The sequence below is a fragment of the Oncorhynchus keta genome, chromosome 30 (genome assembly GCF_023373465.1).
Source record: "Oncorhynchus keta strain PuntledgeMale-10-30-2019 chromosome 30, Oket_V2, whole genome shotgun sequence".
NCBI lineage: Eukaryota > Metazoa > Chordata > Actinopteri > Salmoniformes > Salmonidae > Oncorhynchus > Oncorhynchus keta.
The window spans coordinates 31,890,120-31,909,775 of NC_068450.1; the positions used below are offsets into that span (position 1 = coordinate 31,890,120).

A 19,656-nucleotide genomic window follows, 5' to 3' on the forward strand; every position below is an offset into this window, starting at 1 on the left:
CTGTATGGAGAAACGACAACAACATGACTGGCGTGTTCTGTATGGAGAAACGACAACAACATGACTGGCGTGTCCTGTATGGAGAAACGACAACAACATGACTGGCGTGTTCTGTATGGAGAAACGACAGCAACATTACTGGCGTGTTCTGTATGGAGAAACGACAACAACATGACTGGCGTGTTCTGTATGGAGAAACGACAACAACATGACTGGCGTGTTCTGTATGGAGAAACGACAACAACATGACTGGCGTGTCCTGTATGGAGAAACGACAACAACATGACTGGCGTGTTCTGTATGGAGAAACGACAACAACATGACTGGCGTGTCCTGTATGGAGAAACGACAACAACATGACTGGCGTGTCCTGTATGGAGAAACGACAACAACATGACTGACGTGTTCTGTATGGAGAAACGACAACAACATGACTGGCGTGTCCTGTATGGAGAAACGACAACAACATGACTGGCGTGTCCTGTATGGAGAAACGACAACAACATGACTGGCGTGTCCCGTATGGAGAAACGACAACATGACTGGCGTGTCCCGTATGGAGAAACGACAACAACATGACTGGCGTGTCCTGTATGGAGAAACGACAACAACATGACTGGCGTGTCCTGTATGGAGAAACGACAACAACATGACTGGCGTGTCCTGTATGGAGAAACGACAACAACATGACTGGCGTGTCCCGTATGGAGAAACGACAACAACATGACTGGCGTGTCCTGTATGGAGAAACGACAACAACATGACTGGCGTGTCCTGTATGGAGAAACGACAACAACATGACTGGCGTGTCCTGTATGGAGAAACGACAACAACATGACTGGCGTGTTCTGTATGGAGAAACGACAACAACATGACTGGCGTGTCCTGTATGGAGAAACGACAACAACATGACTGGCGTGTCCTGTATGGAGAAACGACAACAACATGACTGGCGTGTCCTGTATGGAGAAACGACAACAACATGACTGGCGTGTCCTGTATGGAGAAACGACAACAACATGACTGGCGTGTCCTGTATGGAGAAACGACAACAACATGACTGGCGTGTTCTGTATGGAGAAACGACAACAACATGACTGGCGTGTCCTGTATGGAGAAACGACAACAACATGACTGGCGTGTCCTGTATGGAGAAACGACAACAACATGACTGGCGTGTTCTGTATGGAGAAACGACAACAACATGACTGGCGTGTCCTGTATGGAGAAACGACAACAACATGACTGGCGTGTCCTGTATGGAGAAACGACAACAACATGACTGGCGTGTTCTGTATGGAAAAACAACAACATGACTGGCGTGTTCTGTATGGAGAAACAACAACAACATGACTGGCGTGTCCCTGTATGGAGAAACGACAACATGACTGGCGTGTCCTGTATGGAGAAACGACAACAACATGACTGGCGTGTCCCGTATGGAGAAACGACAACAACATGACTGGCGTGTCCTGTATGGAGAAACGACAACAACATGACTGGCGTGTTCTGTATGGAGAAACGACAACATGACTGGCGTGTTCTGTATGGAGAAACAACAACAACATGACTGGCGTGTCCTGTATGGAGAAACGACAACAACATGACTGGCGTGTCCTGTATGGAGAAACGACAACAACATGACTGGCGTGTTCTGTATGGAGAAACGACAACAACATGACTGGCGTGTTCTGTATGGAGAGACAACAACATGACTGGCGTGTTCTGTATGGAGAAACGACAACAACATGACTGGCGTGTTCTGTATGGAGAGACAACAACATGACTGGCGTGTCCCGGATGGAGAAACGACAACAACATGACTGGCGTGTTCTGTATGGAGAGACAACAACATGACTGGCGTGTTCTGTATGGAGACGACAACAACATGACTGGCGTGTTCTGTATGGAGAGACAACAACATGACTGGCGTGTCCTGTATGGAGAAACGACAACAACATGACTGGCGTGTTCTGTATGGAGAGACAACAACATGACTGGCGTGTTCTGTATGGAGAGACAACAACATGACTGGCGTGTTCTGTATGGAGAGACAACAACATGACTGGCGTGTTCTGTATGGAGAAGACAACAACATGACTGGCGTGTCCTGTATGGAGAGACAACAACATGACTGGCGTGTCCTGTATGGAGAGACAACAACATGACTGGCGTGTCCTGTATGGAGAGACAACAACATGACTGGCGTGTCCTGTATGGAGAGACAACAACATGACTGGCGTGTCCTGTATGGAGAGACAACAACATGACTGGCGTGTCCTGTATGGAGAAACGACAACATGACTGGCGTGTCCTGTATGGAGAAACGACAACATGACTGGCGTGTTCTGTATGGAGAAACGACAACATGACTGGCGTGTTCTGTATGGAGAGACGACAACAACATGACTGGCGTGTTCTGTATGGAGAAACGACAACAACATGACTGGCGTGTCCTGTATGGAGAAACGACAACATGACTGGCGTGTTCTGTATGGAGAAACGACAACATGACTGGCGTGTTCTGTATGGAGAGACGACAACAACATGACTGGCGTGTTCTGTATGGAGAAACGACAACAACATGACTGGCGTGTTCTGTATGGAGAAACGACAACAACATGACTGGCGTGTCCCGTATGGAGAAACGACAACAACATGACTGGCGTGTTCTGTATGGAGAAACGACAACAACATGACTGGCGTGTCCTGTATGGAGAAACGACAACAACATGACTGGCGTGTTCTGTATGGAGAAACGACAACAACATGACTGGCGTGTCCTGTATGGAGAAACGACAACAACATGACTGGCGTGTCCTGTATGGAGAAACAACATGACTGGCGTGTCCTGGCGCTAATATTAACAATACAAACTTATGGGAACACTTTGCTTTACTCATTACAGCTGCAGTGCTGGTTGTAGGGTGAGTGGAAGTAGGGAGAACAACGCATTTTATAAACTATGAAATGCACGAACAGTCTTGACAGTGCTGAAATAACTTAAACATGACCTTGCTCAAAAACAGCAGCTCTTTTCTGTATTTATTGAGTATCTCTAGCCATCGTTTTTAAAAAGTTTGGAAATCTCACAGTATCAACTTTGCTGTGTGTTCCAGGCTTCTTTTTACAGTCTATGGCTCCAGGAAACTGTTCAGACTTGGTGATCTGAGAAGTCTGATTGGCCAGTGGTAGGCCTATAAGGGCACTTGATTTATGCTCTGGGCCTGCTGGGTAGGGGAGTTCTACCTTCAGATACATTAAATGGCTAAAAATGGGAACACTTGGCATTCCCGGCACTAGGACTGCTAACTCAACAAAAAATTATGTTTGGTGATCAACTAGGAACGCCTTGGACATCGACCAGTTGATCAACCAGTTGGTGACCACTGTTTTAAACCAATAGTAACAGGACAGACAGACGGGTACACAGACAAGGTCAGGGCTGATGCAGACACTAGCAGTTCAGTACAAAGCAGACAGACCGGTGGTGTAGAGAGAGCAGCCTAAGCCATAGGGGCAGGCAGCAAGTGACACCCAGGCAAGCATACCACGGAGCCTCACTACACCTAACAGGCAGGGTGGGCACCCCCAGTTCTACACACCTCCAGGCAACCTCACACTGCTCCCCAGGCAACATGCTCTGTTAGCCTATCCTTATTGTCCCCACAGCCAACTCCGCAATTCTGATTCAGATTAACTGAACAATTTTTACCAGATGAAGTTGTGCAATAACCACAGAATCTGGCTTATTTGTTTGTTTTATAAAAAATAAAAACATAAAACGCTTCCTCTTTACAGTTGCGAGGGAGGGAGAGACGTAGCCTAGCTACCGGAAGCTTAACATTCACTTCGATCAGTACTTGCTAGGTTTGGCCAGGCTTGATAGAAGCCTGTTCCTGTGATTCATGTATTAGCCTATTACGCTCACAGTGGTTTATCATCAATGTTCAGTTTATGGAGTAACGTTAACAATCTTTTGGAAGCTGGCCTGGATCTACCTTGGAGCAGAAGATACCAGAGAGGTGCCTGAGAGAAGAGCAGATTTTGGGGGAGGGAGAGGCGGGAAGGCAAAAGGGCCAATGGGAGGATGCAGGACACAGTACGTGGTGGTGTGGTGTTAGGGGGTGAAGAGGAGGGAGGAGAGAGTGGGGTAGCAGGTAGGTCGGTCAGAATTAAGAGGAGAGAGTAGCAGAACCTGGTTGTGAGCCCGGGTAGAGGGGATGCTCTGCAGGCACCTGAGTGCACACAAACTCTCTGCCACCGAGGAGCAGCCCAGCCAGAGAGAGCGAGGCACAGAGCTCTGTGAGAGAGAGAGAGGAGAGGAATGAAAGGAGAGAAAACAGGAATGAGACAGGGGGGGAGAGAAAGGGAGATGAGGAGAGAGAGGAAAAGATATGAGGGAACAAGGGAGATGAAGGGGAGGAAAGGAGATGAGGTTTGATGATAGATAATACCGCAGCAGAAGGAAGAGGGTCGGAGACAGAGGGAAAGAATATGTAGATTTAAAAAAAAAAAAAAGAGTGGGAGAAATGGAGTGAAGACAATGATGACCAAACAGAATAGGAGAGGAAAGAATAGATTGGTGTTGAGGAGAGATGTGTAACCAAACAAGTGTGTGAGGATGAGAAGAGAAGGGAGGAGGAGTTGGGGGGTAGTGAGGGGAAAGACCAGTATTAGAACTACAGGCACATTTGCACAGTGAGCGCAAAAACACACACACACACTTTCAAACACAAGGCATAGTTAGACATACAAAAGCATTATTAGACATGAAGTGGGTGGGGATAGGAAGAGGAGTGGGAGGGGCAACAGGCATGTTGGTCAATTTTCTGCCCTCTGATTTTTGTTAATCCCCTGCCATCCTCACACTATGGAAGTGGTTAGTGATTTACATAGGGACAAAATGCAGACACACAGAAAACAATCTTGAACAAACCCAACATGAGTGTACATTGCAAAACAACTCAGTGAAAGTAGGCCATATAATATGGCCTAGGTTGGGTAAAGGCTACACCTGGGTAGGCCGGAGGGTAGATAGATCAGGAACATGGAACATGTCCTAACTCAAGTTCAATGTAGTTTACTTGCAGGGCTAATTTTCAAGTAGTTGTGTTTTAGAGAGGGGTGTGACATTTACCTAAATAGGAAAATGGAAAACTCAAGTCCTGACAGATTCATTAGTTAGTTACAGGTGAATCACTTCAGAGAGTATTACTAATTTCTGATTCAGCATGAAAGTAATGCCATCCTTGCTGTGGTGTGAGGAGACAGTATTGTTCTGTGGAATTTCACTTTCTCTGCTGGCTGGAACCAAATCAGTTACTTTTGATCAGACCCTTTTACTGTAAATATCAGGCTTACGCAAGACATTTCAGTTGAAGGCAAGACATTTCAGTTGTACAACTGACTAGGTATCCCCCTTAATCTACTATAAACTCTGTTTACAGCTTCTAGCTAGCTCTCACATTTGCCTGTCAAGACTGGTAATTAGCTGACGTCCTCTAGCAAAAATTATGTAAGACCAACCATTAACAAAACTAGAACTCTGGGCCAACAGTTATAACCCCCCGAAATAAAATGTGTCTTTTGGGCGGATCATGCGTCTAGTTCAGCTAACTAATCAGCTACCAATGAATACTGCGAACTAACGTTAGCTACCTTGGTAAATTGAACGATGACAAGATGAAAAACCAAACATCAATAGCTAGCTAACTTAGACAGCTGGCATTTATGTAGCTGTCAAAATGAAGCTACTGAGTGTCAAGTAAATTTAAATTATTAATGAATCACAACACCATAATGTCAGGGTGCCCAACTACTAGCTACGTTAGTAATGGAGTTAACCATTTAAATACCTCTTTCTAACTAGTTAATGTTGATGCCCACTTCCTTCTACGCAGCTTTATAAACACGCACACTAGCTACAATAGCATATCAACATCGAAGAGGGGTGGGGGCAACACGCTTCATTCTGTTTATATGATGATCTTAATATACATGTTTATAGCTAGTCATGTATGCTAACTAACTATGACACACTGGGCCGTGTGGCGCAGCGTCACTGCAGTGAAACGCTACCCCGAAAATCTTGGCTTTCTGCAGGGGACGACTTTCAGTAACCTTTCGACTTGTTTTTGTTGTTGTTTTTTTTACATGGTACTGGTTCAAATTATCCACTGGAAAGGGAATGGACTGTCCTGTCACTTTGAAATATAGTTAGGTGTCGACGACCTAGTCAATCGCTGGACCAGGATACTCAAGGAAAAACATTGCTCTCAGGCCCTCCCTCATCTTTCCTCCAGCTCTCCTGACCGTCGGTTCGAATTGGTACCCCGCCAGCCTTCGATTCAAGGCTCCACGGTTCCTTTTCGAGCCCAACAGCAACCCCGGGGACCTAATCTCACCAACGCTTACCATTAATTCCAACGTGTTGTCCTCCATCTCCGGTTCCATGTTGTTGTTCCCCCCGAATCCCGGCTGTGAAAATAGAAACCCAACCCTGCGTCGGCGGCCTGCAAATGCAGAGACGTCATTAACTTCCTAAACTACAGCTTGGCAGGGCGGTTTAGTGGGGGATGGGGCACTCCCTTCAGAATCACACTCTGATTGGCCGAGCTAAGCTAAAGAGGCGTGCATTAGCCCCATAATGATTGGCTTGTCGTGCTTTCACGGCTTTCCCGGTCTGCGTTCAGTACGTTTTGACGTTCAATTGATATGTACTGAACAACCAGTTGAAAAACCGGGATGGGTTGGTTGTAGATTGGGGAACGCTGTCAGCATGGCTACTGCCCTTTAAATACGGCACTCATTGCTTCAAGCCACACCTAGCATCACTGAGGTATAATGGGAAGATTTGATTATGCTGAGCCGCGGGGCACCTGGCGAAAGCGGAGGGAGGCGCACCATTCTCAAATCGAACTATAATCTGCACCGCTCGATCATTTTGTCAAGGCAGCATTAACCCCTTTGCATGGGAAACGTAGAATCTTAGTCATTACTGCATGTGCTTAAGTACGTCACTTTTGTTTTGAGCAGACTTCGCCGTAGTCTTTGACATGGCACCTGGCTCATGCCTGGTAGCCAACCCGCTTCCAAAACGAATCGATTCCATTTTCAGCGGATACAAAATACACCTACACTGGCGACCTGGCGGGATGAATTGAAACCCACCAAGAACGCTCACCACACCTACCAAACGTACTCCGAAGTCTGTTCAATGTTTTGCAGACGTGTGGTTCAGTACAAATCGTTCGGCCACGTAACAAACGTTCAAGTGAACTGAACGCACCTCCAGTGACACCCCAAACAAAAGGACAAATGGTTGAAGATGCTGGGAAACACAAAGCTTTATCAGTAATCATCACTTATTGGAACGATATTAAATATCCTTTCTATCAGGCTCAGCAATGACTTGCATTTTACAAGCAGTATGATGAACACTTCGCCTTCCCGGCACCAGGACTGTCAACTAAAAAAATAATTTCTATTGGGTCAGGTAATATTAGAGAATGATGTGAGGGGGCTGATGGGTGGAACATTTGTGTTGATTGTGTAAACATATTCACTAAACAGGCAGATCATTTGAAAAGACAGTGGATATAATGGCTAAAATTACCATCTAGGCATGTATCTCTTCAAACAGGGATGTAAAGGCCAACTTGAGCAATGCCTGGGCAAATGTATTCTTTACATATGTGATGAATTAAACATGTAGAATGGGTGATAGGGTTCATCTCCTGAACTCCATTTTCTCCTTACCCTTTTTGACCACTGTTGATCAAGACTTCAGAAACCTGACCAGTGGTCTAACCGAGTGCATCTGTGTATTCCCAGTCATGTGAAATCCATAGATTAGGGCCTAATGAATTTATTTCAATTTCCTTATGAACTGTAGCTTAGTAAAAATCTTAAATTGACATATAAACAATTCACACGTTCTACAGCCACTGAAGCTCATGGGTGAAATAAACATGTTTCATTAGCAGGGGAGCCGGTAGAGCCAGTACCTCTGGGAACGACACACTCCACATGATTGAGACCACAGTGGATGAGGAGGTAGCAATGGGTTTCAGCAGTTCAAATGTAATACCCCCCTTTCTCTACAGAAACCCAGGTAAAAAAATAATACAACAGCAGCAATTACCAGTAAAAAATAAAAAGCCTAAATATATATATATATATATATATATATATATATATATATATAAAGCATTAAGGGGGGATAGAAGGAGGTAGGGCAAGGACACGATGAGGGAAAGAAAGGAAAATATATGTTCTTTACGTGAGGATAGAGTCCAAAGTCTTCATCGAACCGGGAGGGGGTTGCTGCGAGCGAGGATTGCAGGGAACTTGCTGTTGTGTCCATTCAAAATGGAGGGGAGAAAAATAAACAAACTAAAACGATTTGAGTCAAGTCCAATCCAACCAGGGGAAGGAACCAGCACTCTAAGGCAGGGATTCACTCGGGATGGGTTGTCCCTCTCTGGATTGAAAGAGAATCTCAGTCTTCAGCGTGTGCGTTATTAGAAGTGTACATGTATGGGTACGTGTGCGTGTTTCAAATTGAATGCATGTCTGTCTACATGATCAGTACGTCCCTTTTCACTCGCTGAAAAAAAAAGGTGGCATATTTCTATCCTTATTTCGTCATTCTTCACCTTTTTCCCTTCTTTCTCCCCTATTCAGTCCGACTACCTAGTAGTCATCTAAATCAAAACAGTCATCGTCCTCCGCCTGGTAATCTATGGCCTGGAAATCCACCCTGTACCGCAAGCATCCTGAAAGAGAGTAAGAAAGAGTCAATTATCTGGATAAAGACTGTTGCGGGACTGAACAGTCATTACTAATATTAGGTTCATGAAGTTGACCTCATGCTGTGAACTACCGCCACAACATGACCGTAACAAAAGGACACCATGTTAGAATTCTATAAAACAACAACTGGTTGGTGTGGACTCACCCCCGATGCCACCGAAGCCCTTGACAAACTGAGACCCTTCCTGACTCTTGTCTGTGACGATCTCCAGCGTGGCTCCAAACGTCTTGTAGTTGTTGGCAAACCACTCCAGCAGAGGCATGCTTTCAATCAACTCGTGGTCCTGCCCAGTCTGAACATGTGAGTGCACACACACACACAAATGGACAGGTTTGAGAGGGCAAAGAAATGTAAACAAGTTAACACCAAATTCAACCACCCGAATGGGTTCAGGGACAGAAAGTGTTTAAGGCAACCGTGTGTGTACTTGCGTGTGAGAACAAGGGATAGAGAACAGGGTTTACCTCCTTGTCTGTGAAGTGGGACTTGTCCTTCTCCTGCTCTGGTGTTAAATAAAGAGTCTTCTCATCTGAAACACAAAGGACGATGGAGACAGGGAATGGGACACTGAAGTGTTCTCTTCTCAGTTCTACTTCATGGTGCCAGAGGGTATACTGCACATGGGGAGAGTGTGTGTGTACCGTTTTCTGTTCCGACGCTCTCAGCCCCGTGCAGGCGAAGGATATAGCGCATAGTGTCTAGGTTCTCATAAACGATGAGGATCTCCACAGCCCCCATCTCCAGGGCTTTGAGTGTGTCCTCCACCCCAAAACAGTACTTCCCCGTGTCCTGACTGATCTCATCAAAGTACCGGCCTGCAGAGAGTGAGCGAGTTGGAGAAAGAGAGAGCAAGAATGGAGGGGAAAAAAATAAACATTTAGTGATGGAGAATGGGAAGCAATCATCACACAAATTACCATTACCATTCACAAGGAAACAATCTGCACTAACCCTAACAAAATCACCTAACACAGACACACATTCGCTGGGATAACCCAAAATCTAACCTCAACGTGCCACAAACAGACCTATGAGCTTCTTTTCCTGGATGAACTTGACGTTAGAGAGGACCTCTGCCGACAGCTCGATGGCCTGGTTGAAACCGTTCTCCCCTCCGTACGAGATGTCCACCAGCTTTAGAATCTTTGCCTGTAACCTCTGCGCGCACACACACACAACAGGGGTCAGTGGGCCGTGAAATGCTTGATTCACTCAGAATCAGAAAATCAGAGGAATTGCGCAAAAAGCATCAACCTGACAAATAATGAACTGATCACAGTATGGATTAAATGCAGCATAAACTAATGGATTATCTAAAACACACACACTTACAGGGTCGAACATGTCGGACTGGCTGAGCTCAGTCTTGAAGTCGGCAGACCCTGCTAGGACCATTCCGGCCACGTTGACCTTGTCGTTAGCCACATAGAGCTGGACAGCTGTCTCAGCCACCTTCCTCACATAGTTGTGTCTCTTCTCCATCCTCAGACGGGCAAAGCGCAAAGCAGACTGACCTCCTCTGCCTATGAGAGAGAGAAATTGTATTGGTGGGGGATAACATCTCTAATGTTATTGTTCTCATCTCTGCGTGTGTGATGAACAAAGCGTACCGTGTTTCTTGGGCAAGTCCACAGTGAACTTGTGCAGGACCTCTCTAGTGTTCCCCTGGAGCGTCCCGAATAGAGCCCCACTACCATCTATCACTATGAAGCCAAACTTACTGTCATCAGACAGCAGGGCTGTCAACGCCTGGAGAGAGGAGAGAAGGAGAGAGAAAGACAAGAGGGCATTTCCATTACAATTGTCTCTAGAGACAATTAGACAACACACATACAGGAGACAGACACAATTTGAGCTCCTACCTCAGTGTGGAACTTGTTGTCACAGAGGTACAGGGAGGTGTTGATGGGTTTAAAAGGCTCAAAGTCAATGTTGACTTTCTTCTCTTTGCCCTCGTCTGTCACGATGGTTCCACAGTACACCACCAGGCCATTAGGCGGCACTGCAGGAGAGACACAGGGATTATCAGTCAGCACAGGCAAGACCCAGTGACCCATAGTAAAAACAAACAGCAAAGAACAGACTGACCCTTGCTGTAGCTTTGGAGTCTGCTATGAGGAGGTCAAGGCTTCAACATCACACAACTACGCAGTCAGTCACTCACCCTTGTTGTATAGCTTTAGTCTCTGCTGTACAGAGGTGATGGCCCCGAGCACAGAGAGCCTGTTGACTCTGCTCTTGATGTTAGAGGCTGTGCCAAACTCATCTGCCAACATCTTGGCCACTCTGGAGATCTGGTCCTTAGGGGGGATGATCAGCGAGATCATACTGGTTCCATTACTGAGGAGAGGGGGACAGGTGGTTAGACAACCTAAATACACACATTCAGTTGTGTACATAACTGTCTTAGTCATATCTCAAACTCTGAAAGAAAACATAGTTGATTCTGTCATTTTACTGGATCTACCTGTGTGTGACACTGGCACCCTTCAACATTGACAGGCTGACACCCAAACATTACCTTCCCAGTTTCCACTGTCTGAAAGGTGAGGGAGGGGGGCACACAGTTTCCATACAAGCTCTGTCCTTGTCACCAAAGACTGCGCTGAAGTTCCACTGAGGCACATTGTCTGCATTCACTATACACGCTGCATACAGACGGGTAGCTAGCTGGCTTGTGAATACAGGTCAAATGGTCAACCGTACATGTTTGTAACGTTTCTGGGTCAGTGGACAACAAGAATACTTCAGGAACAGCGCCGTCCCTTTTGCCTCGTCACAGCTCCAGGAAGCCACGGAGCTTGATCTGTCAACTACGTATCAAAATTAATATGGATGACCGCTAACTAACGTTACACATCGTCACCAAAGAAAGACTAGGACACGGCAATTGGATTTCTGCTTGCTACTCATCGAGTATAGAGTCCATGCTTTCCACTTCCAAGTAGAATACACACTCAATGCCATATCTTGACAGCAAGCCAACATCGCTACTAACTGCTAAGTCTAGCACAGCATATGAGAACATAGCTGTGTTTGAATACCCATACTAACATACTGTATACTACATGCTTAATGAGTATATACCATCATTTCATTTTAGTATACTATAAACGAATGGTACCCTTTTCAGTTGAGCGTACTAGCGATTCGCCTGTCTACTGGAAGTCGATGCTGCTTGCTATTGCAACGGCTTTCTAGCTTTTTAGCAGAAATTACTAGATAGACATTTAAAAATCAAATCTGGAATTGCCAGAGTGCGCTCCAAGCGTTTGTAAATTCAGAAAGTTGTCAGAGTGTTTCGCTCAAGAGTGCTCGGAAACTGCCAGGCAATGTCACTGGATGCTCTGGCCGAGGAGTAGGGTTGATCCAAGCGTTCTGACCTCAAAACGGCATTCAAGCTAAACTGCTACTTCCAGATACAAATGAGAGAACACCTCAATCTGACCGTTTTACTCACCCTAGCAGAGCTGTTCAGGCTGTTTTCAAGTTATCCAGAGCGTTGGTGACCAACTGTGCTGCTGGCAACAAGTTCATTATGGTTTTTTGCCGATGTTTACTGACACCGGCCATATTCAACTGGTTTATTCTGCGCTCTGCACCGGTACACTCAGACGAGAGTGCTCTGAAATCGGAGTAGATAGCCACAGCGAATTTACGAACGAAACCGAATGTCCATTGGGAACACAAGACTACACCACTTAGCTAAACTAAGAATGACGAGAACAATCAAGTCAATAAACGTTGGATAGTTAGTTAGATGGCATTTTGTTGATATACTAGCAAGTTCGATATATTAGTAGCCAACTAACATTAGGTAGCTAGCTAACATGGTACATACTGTTGTAACCATATGCTATACGGTTCGTAAGGAATTTAATTTTGTAACAAAAAAATTTTAAAATTAAATGTAACTTTTATTTAACTAAGCAAGTCAATTAAGAACAAATGATTATTTAAATGACGGCCTACACCAGCCAACGCCCAATTGTGCGCCACCCTATTGGACAGCCTGGATTCGAACCAGGGTGTCTGTAGTGACGCCTCTAGAACTGAGTTGCAGTCCCCTAGACCAGGATAGCGTAGCCAAATACATTTAAACTCAGTTTTTCACAATTCCTGACATATAATCCTAGTAAAAATGCCCTGTTTTAGGTCAGTTTGGATCACCACTTTAAGAATGTGAAATGTCAGAATAATAGTAGAGAGAATTATTTCAGCTTTTATTTCTTTCATCACATTCCCAGTGGGTCAGAAGTTTACATACACTCAATTAGTATTTGGTAGCATTGCCTTTAAAAATGTTTTAACTTGGGTCAAACATTTAGGGTAGCCTTCCACAAGCTTCCCACAATAAATTGGGCAAATTTTGGCCCATTCCTCCTGGCAGAGCTATTGTAACGGAGTCAGGTTTGTAGGCCTCCTTGCTCGCACACACTTTTTCAGTTCTGCCCACAAATTGTATACAGGATTGAGGTCAGGGCTTTGTGATGGCCACTCCAAAACCTTGACTTTGTTGTCCACAAGCCATCTTGCCACAACTTTGGAAGTATGCTTGGGGTCATTGTCCATTTGGAAGACCCATTTGCGACCAAACTTTAATTTCCTGACTGATGTCTTGAGATGTTGCTTCAATATATCCACATAATTCTCCTCGCCCATGATGCCATCTATTTTGTGAAGTGCACAAGTCCCTCCTGCAGCAAAGCACACCCACAACATGATCCTGCCACCCACGTGCTTCACGGTTGGGTTGGTGTTCTTCGACTTGCAAGCCTCTCCCTTTTTCCTCCAAACATAATGATGGCCATTGTGGCCAAACAGTTCTATTTTTGGTTTCATCAGACCAGCGGACATTTCTCCAAAAAGTACTATCTTTGTCCCATTGTGCAGTTGCAAACCGTAGTCTGGCTTTTTTTTAATGGCAGTTTTGGAGCAGTGACTTCCTTGCTCAGCGCCTTTTCAGGTTATGTCAATATAGGACTTGTTTTACTGTGGATATAGATACTTTTGTACCTCCAGCATCTTCACAATGTCATTTGCTGTTGTTCTGGGATTGATTTGCACTTTTCTCACCAAAGTATGTTCATCTCTAGGAGACAGAGCGTGTCTCCTTCCTGAGCGGTATGATGGCTGCGTGGTCCCATGGTGTTTATACTTGCGTACTATTGTTTGCACAGATGAACGTGATACCTTCAAGCGTTTGGAAATTGCTCCCAAGGATAAATCAGACTTGTGAAGGTCTACAATTTTTTATCTGAGGTCTTGGCTGGTTTCCCCATGATGTCAAGCAAAGAGGCACAGAGTTTGAAGGTAGGCCTTGAAATACATCCACAACTCCAATTGACTCATTAGGTCAATTTGCCTATCAGGAGCTTCTAAAGCCATGACATCATTTTCTGTAATTTTCCAAGCTGTTTAAAAGGCACAGTCAACTTAGTGTATATAAACTTCTGACCCACTGGAATTGTGGTAATTCTAAGTGAAATAATCTGTTGGGAAAATTACTTACTACTTACACAAAGTAGATGTCCTAACCAACTTGACAAAACTATAGTTCGTGAACAAGAAATTTGTGGAGTGGTTGAAAAACTAGTTTTAATTGACTCCAACATAAGTATATGTAAACTTCCGACTTCAACTGTATATCCATACTATGACCAATAGGCATCAAATCAAATTTTATTTGTCTCATACACATGGTTAGCAGATGTTAATGCGAGTGTAGCGAAATGCGTGTGCTTCTAGTTCCGACAATGCAGTAATAACCAACGAGTAATCTCACCTAACAATTTCACAACAACTACTTTATACACAAGTGTAAAGGGATGAAGAATATGTACATAAAGATATTCTGACTTCCTGGCATTCTATATACTCAATTTACGTCACAAATAGTTCGCTTAGTATGAGTATTAAGACACATAAATGTGATTACCACACCAACACGCTGTTCTTCAAGACCCTATCCACCGTAGCCGGCGTTTTCAGCTAGGTAACAGCTAGCTGACATGTCGCTAACGTTAGTTAAGCCAGACATCAACACACAAACAACCGAGCTAGCTACAAATAACACGGCAATCAACATAATAACTATACGATGAACATCGAATACTGGTGGGAACTAAAGTTAATTACAATGTTGGCTGTGTTAGCAAGCTTCCCAGCTACCATAGCTAAACTACCACTCCCAAATCCGGCCTCACTTATCCAGCTGTTATCGCATGGTCCATTCACGTCGGCATATCGACACTCAGGTACACACCGTATTCAACCACTTACCCACGGGCAGCTTCCAAACTTTTAATCAGTTTCTTGATTTTCCATATCTCCACGTTCCGGTCTGCCGCGTTAGGGTCATCCGCCATCTTTCCTGCTGTAATCGCGTCAGCACCTAAAAGAGAAGAACGTTAGCTGGCTAACGTTACATCGGATTTTAGGTTGCCAGGGTGACAGTTGTGTACCCCTCGGAGCTCGAGGCAGGTGTCGGAGAGGGACCTGGATCAGCAGTGGTGGACCTACCCGGATGAAGAAGACTATACCCCGCTTGCTGTGTCGGCAAAGTGCGAGGAAAAATTAGGCCTATACACTCTTCCCAACCTATTCGTTATATAACGTCGCAACCCGACAAAACTTCGCCTCATTTCATCAATAAACAATTAAAATATTCAACTGTCAACCCGTTCCATCAGACACCTTGCGTGTACAAACACAATCGACGACACCGTACTTGCCTCGGGCAACGCCGCTCCGGTCTCTACGCTACGGCTACCACGCTAGCTGAATCAGTCCTCAGTGAAATGACGGCTCCTCTACACAAGCTTCGCGTGGTGAGATGATGTGATTTCGGTTATTCTCACTTCCTGGAAACCGCGTTGAAACGGTGAGTGACTTTGTTGGTTGGTCAAAACTCCATGTTGATCATGGATATCTGCACGGTGATTGGAGTGATGAACTGTTATACGAAAATGGGCGGGGACATCTCAAAATGTTTCACATGGGATTTGTAGTCAAAATTATATTTTATGACGGATCACAACTTGAAGTTCACTTGAACTTCTGTAGTGACTTGAATAGAAAAAAACATTAGCTAGCTAGGCAATGTCATGAAATGAAAATATCCATCAGTCATAATATCACATTACCAAAGTTTGGTCGGTGGAAAAATGGATTTTGTCAGTTATGGAAGCCTCTAATTTCCTCTGTATACTATTGAGTACTTTCCAATTGCAATAAAACATATATATTTCTATTGGCAATGTAGAACAAAATCTACAGTATTTCTTCCAAAGTAAAGCCCAGTGTTGCACCACTAGATGACAGCATTGATTCACTAAAGAAAGCAAACTTTATGGTACTACACCAGTACCTGTGTGTGTGTGTGTGTGTGTGTGTGTGTGTGTGTGTGTGTGTGTGTGTGTGTGTGTGTGTGTGTGTGTGTGTGTGTGTGTGTGTGTGTGTGTGTGTGTGTGTGTGTGTGTGTGTGTGTGTGTGTGTGTGTGTGTGTGTGTGCACAACCCCTCCTGCTCCTCCATACATCTCAGATTCCATTCTAATTTCCCCTCTGCACTGATACCCATATTACAGACAGTAAATGATACAGCAGTTTGCGAGGCAGTCTTCCTCCAATACAATATAAACACCCATGTATCACCCTCTGTCTGCCATCAGAGCTGTAATCTGTCGCCTGGAAACGGATCTGGCCTAGTGTTCAGTGTTCTGGTCAGACAAGTTACATTTTCCCCAACTCAACAGATTCTCTGCAGACAGGGTCAGAGTGATATCATTCTGTTACTTCAGACAGGTAAAGGGGAGTCAAGGAGAGAAACTCATGTTCTGTCTTTGTGTACAGTAGTAGACCTAGAAGAAACTGCAACCTACAATGACCTCCAATGATTTCTGATGACCCCTCTAAGGTAGAGACAACCATATGAGAGAGGTTGGCTGACAATGTGTGTGTGTGGGAGGGTTATGGCGAGAGCGACCCGACACAGATGCCATCAGGTCCGCTCTGCTCCACTTTCCATCTGTGACCATCTGCTAGAGGGAGGGAGGGAGGGAGGGAGGGAGAGGATGGATGGAGGGATGGAGGGAGGGAGGGAGATGGACGGAGGGGATAGAGGGAGGGAGAGGATAGAGGGGGGAGGGAGGGATGTTGAGGTGTTCAAGGGCATCCCTGTGTCACAAACTGAACAAATGGGGAGGGGATGTGTGGCGCTTTGGGTTGGATGCGGTGAGACACACGCACATATCACTATGTACCACACCCCACACCTGCTCTCTGTCCCTCATGTCACATTCAGTTTAGTGCCAACCAGGAGACTGTAAGAGCTGACATATACAGTACAATCATTGGAGCAGACAGAGGTAGCAGTGACAGGGCACTGGCCTAATCCGGACCTAAAGCAGGACAAACACAAAAACTGACCTTGGATAAGTGCTGAGGGGGAACTATATTGATGACTCTGACTCAGAATTTACCCCATACTGATGGAGTTCAGACACCTGAATACTGAATGTGTCAAATGATTAAACCAGTTAGTGCTTCATTCTCATTTCCATCAGCACAGGGTTTATTAAGCCTGGGCCCGCCTCTTTCTTAACATCAATGACTGCGTAAATGGAGCCATGCAAATCAAACTTGATCAAATGACTGTGATTCCTAATCTCTGGTGTTATATAAAATACCCATTAATGCTTGGATAATTTATTCTCCCTCTAACAACGTCATGTCCAGTTGGGAGTGTAAAGACGCAGCTTTCAGGAAGCCAGGGAAAAACATTGAAACCTCAGAGGGAATTAAGCAGCAGTTTTTCCGCATGCTAATTTGTGTCTCACTGTCTCTCTGTCTGCCACATATTCAGACAGGGGATCATACTCATCAGCACTTCAATAACTAGCATCCCCGCTAAAGACACATCTTCTTAAGCAGCCGCTGTGTGTGTGTGTGTGTGTGCTTGTATCTGGCGGAGTCTATCTGGTATCTTGTGTGCTTCTGCTCTGTGTTTTGGGGTATGGAAGGAATGCAAAGACGAGGAGCCCATAGCCAGGGCTTTTCTGTGTGTTTTGTGGTGTGGAAGGAATGCCAAGACGAGGTGCCCATAGCCAGGGCTGTGCCGTGTGTTTTGGGGTGTGGAAGGAATGCCAAGACGAGGTGCCCGTAGCCAGGGCTGTGCTGTGTGTTTTGTGGTGTGGAAGGAATGCAAAGACGAGGAGCCCATAGCCAGGGCTGTGCTGTGTGTTTTGTGGTGTGGAAGAAAGTGTGAACACGAGGCATCCATAGCTGGGGCTGTGCTGTGTGTTTTGGGGTGTGGAAGGAATGCCAAGACGAGGTGCCCATAGCCAGGGCTGTGCTGTGTGTTTTGGGGTGTGGAAGGAATGCCAAGACGAGGTGCCCATAGCCAGGGCTGTGCTGTGTGTTTTGTGGTGTGGAAGAAAGTGTGAACACGAGGCATCCATAGCTGGGGCTGTGCTGTGTGTTTTGGGGTGTGGAAGGAATGCCAAGACGAGGTGCCCATAGCCAGGGCTGTGCTGTGTGTTTTTGGGTGTGGAAGGAATGCCAAGACGAGGTGCCCATAGCCAGGGCTGTGCTGTGTGTTTTGGGGTGTGGAAGGAATGCCAAGACGAGGTGCCCATAGCCAGGGCTGTGCTGTGTGTTTTGGGGTGTGGAAGGAATGCCAAGACGAGGTGCCCATAGCCAGGGCTGTGCTGTGTGTTTTGGGGTGTGGAAGAAATTGTGAACATGAGGCAATCATAGCTGGTGCTTTGCTGTGTGTCTTGGGTTGTGGAAGAAAGTACCAAAATGAGTCTACATTCTCGTCACATCACCGCCTCTCCCTCCCCCTCTTTCCTCTCTACGTCTTCCTTGGAGGCAGACAAGATATTTAATGATCTGCTCCTAAATATTAAGTGGATTAATCAGGAACAGAGCTAGAGCTTCATAAATAGCAATGAGAGGCGGTGAGACGAGAGGGGGTCGAGGATCCTCTCCGTATCCACTGTGTAGAGCTATTAAGAGTTTATTAATGCACTGGATTAAACCCAATAACCTCTATTTAAAGAAGGTGGGACATGCAGTCTATCTTAACGATGGGTCTCATAGGGGTCACACCGAAAGGGGATTGGGAGCCAGGGAAACAATTCCCGCCTCCACAGCTGAGTGACATGGGGCAAAAGCCAATCATATTTCATCTATGAGGGAGCCCTGGAGAGTTAGTGTCTCGCCCTCTTGTACAGAACCTTTCGACATGCTTAGTGGCGATATAGAGGCCCAAACTGCTTAACGCTGCAGGTTGAAGTTAAATATATAATGGACACCTTTCCATTTATGCTACGTTAATCTGCACCTTTCACCAACCAAACAATGTCCCCGATACAGCAACAGCACATGTGGTACTTCTGAGTTTTAAGCTTGAGTAAAACGAGAGAGCAAGTCATATTTAGGAGGAACAATCAAGCCCTCAAGTAAGGGACATGACAATCCGATGAGGGGCTGGTTTGACAAATGTCAACATGCTCTGTCAACACATTGATGCTATGTCAACACCTCTCCCTGATAACGCCTGCTGTCCCTGAGAGGAAGCAGAAACAGTACCCTATGTTCATCCTGACAGTATCCATGGGGCTTTTGCAGTGTCTTTGTTAGGCTGCAGGGGAAATAATAGGAAACAAGTGGTGTTTAACACGTTCAAACAATCTGCATCAATTCAGCCCATGGTACCGTATTACAGTTCTCCAGAAACCTATTCCCTTGGAGAATAGGTGGTGTATGAGCAGCAATATTACAGTTCTCCAGAAACCTATTCCCTTGGAGAATAGGTGGTGTATGAGCAGCAATA

At 45.4% G+C, this 19,656-nt stretch overlaps 2 protein-coding genes across 6 annotated transcripts in view; both read right to left on the minus strand.

Moving 5' to 3' along the window:
• The window catches only part of LOC118363397 (F-box and WD repeat domain-containing 11-B-like), a 46,112-nt gene extending 39,386 nt beyond the window's left edge, over positions 1-6,726 (minus strand). Inside the window, exons 1-2 of one of the 4 annotated variants that reach the window (XM_052488270.1) lie at positions 6,418-6,726; positions 4,199-4,303 (exon numbers count right to left, since the gene is read on the minus strand). In XM_052488270.1, coding sequence (XP_052344230.1) covers positions 4,199-4,303; positions 6,418-6,456 — 144 coding nt within the window. In that variant the 5' untranslated portion in view covers positions 6,457-6,726. The remainder of the gene's footprint in view (positions 1-4,198; positions 4,304-6,417) is intronic. The other 3 variants (XM_052488269.1, XM_052488272.1, XM_052488271.1) reach the window with 3 other exon arrangements.
• A 598-nt stretch (positions 6,727-7,324) lies between these two features.
• On the minus strand, positions 7,325-15,717 carry LOC118375566 (eukaryotic peptide chain release factor subunit 1-like). Of its 2 annotated transcripts, none has more exons than XM_035762139.2 (11): positions 15,553-15,717; positions 15,101-15,212; positions 10,983-11,158; positions 10,681-10,820; positions 10,429-10,567; positions 10,151-10,341; positions 9,847-9,976; positions 9,460-9,633; positions 9,283-9,347; positions 8,963-9,110; positions 7,325-8,780 (listed from the first exon to the last, which is right to left on the minus strand). In XM_035762139.2, the coding sequence occupies exons 2-11, from the start codon at positions 15,184-15,186 to the stop codon at positions 8,698-8,700; spliced, it is 1,332 nt and encodes a 443-aa protein (XP_035618032.1). In that variant the 5' UTR covers positions 15,187-15,212; positions 15,553-15,717; the 3' UTR covers positions 7,325-8,697. The 2 variants fall into 2 exon arrangements, with proteins under 2 accessions (XP_035618032.1, XP_035618033.1); XM_035762140.2 differs by lacking the exon at positions 15,553-15,717 and adding an exon at positions 15,341-15,527.
• Between the last annotated feature and the right edge of the window lie 3,939 nt (positions 15,718-19,656).

Bases quoted from the DNA above. Each gene is read 5' to 3' on its own strand.
- LOC118375566 (XM_035762139.2), bottom strand. From the start codon at position 15,186: ATGGCGGATGACCCTAACGCGGCAGACCGGAACGTGGAGATATGGAAA. The intron at 10,568-10,680 runs GTAGGAGCTCAA...TCCTCTCTCCAG, and splicing joins ACAACAAGTTCCACACTGAG to GCGTTGACAGCCCTGCTGTC. The intron at 9,977-10,150 runs GTAAGTGTGTGT...GTGTGCGCGCAG, and splicing joins AGTCCGACATGTTCGACCCT to AGGTTACAGGCAAAGATTCT.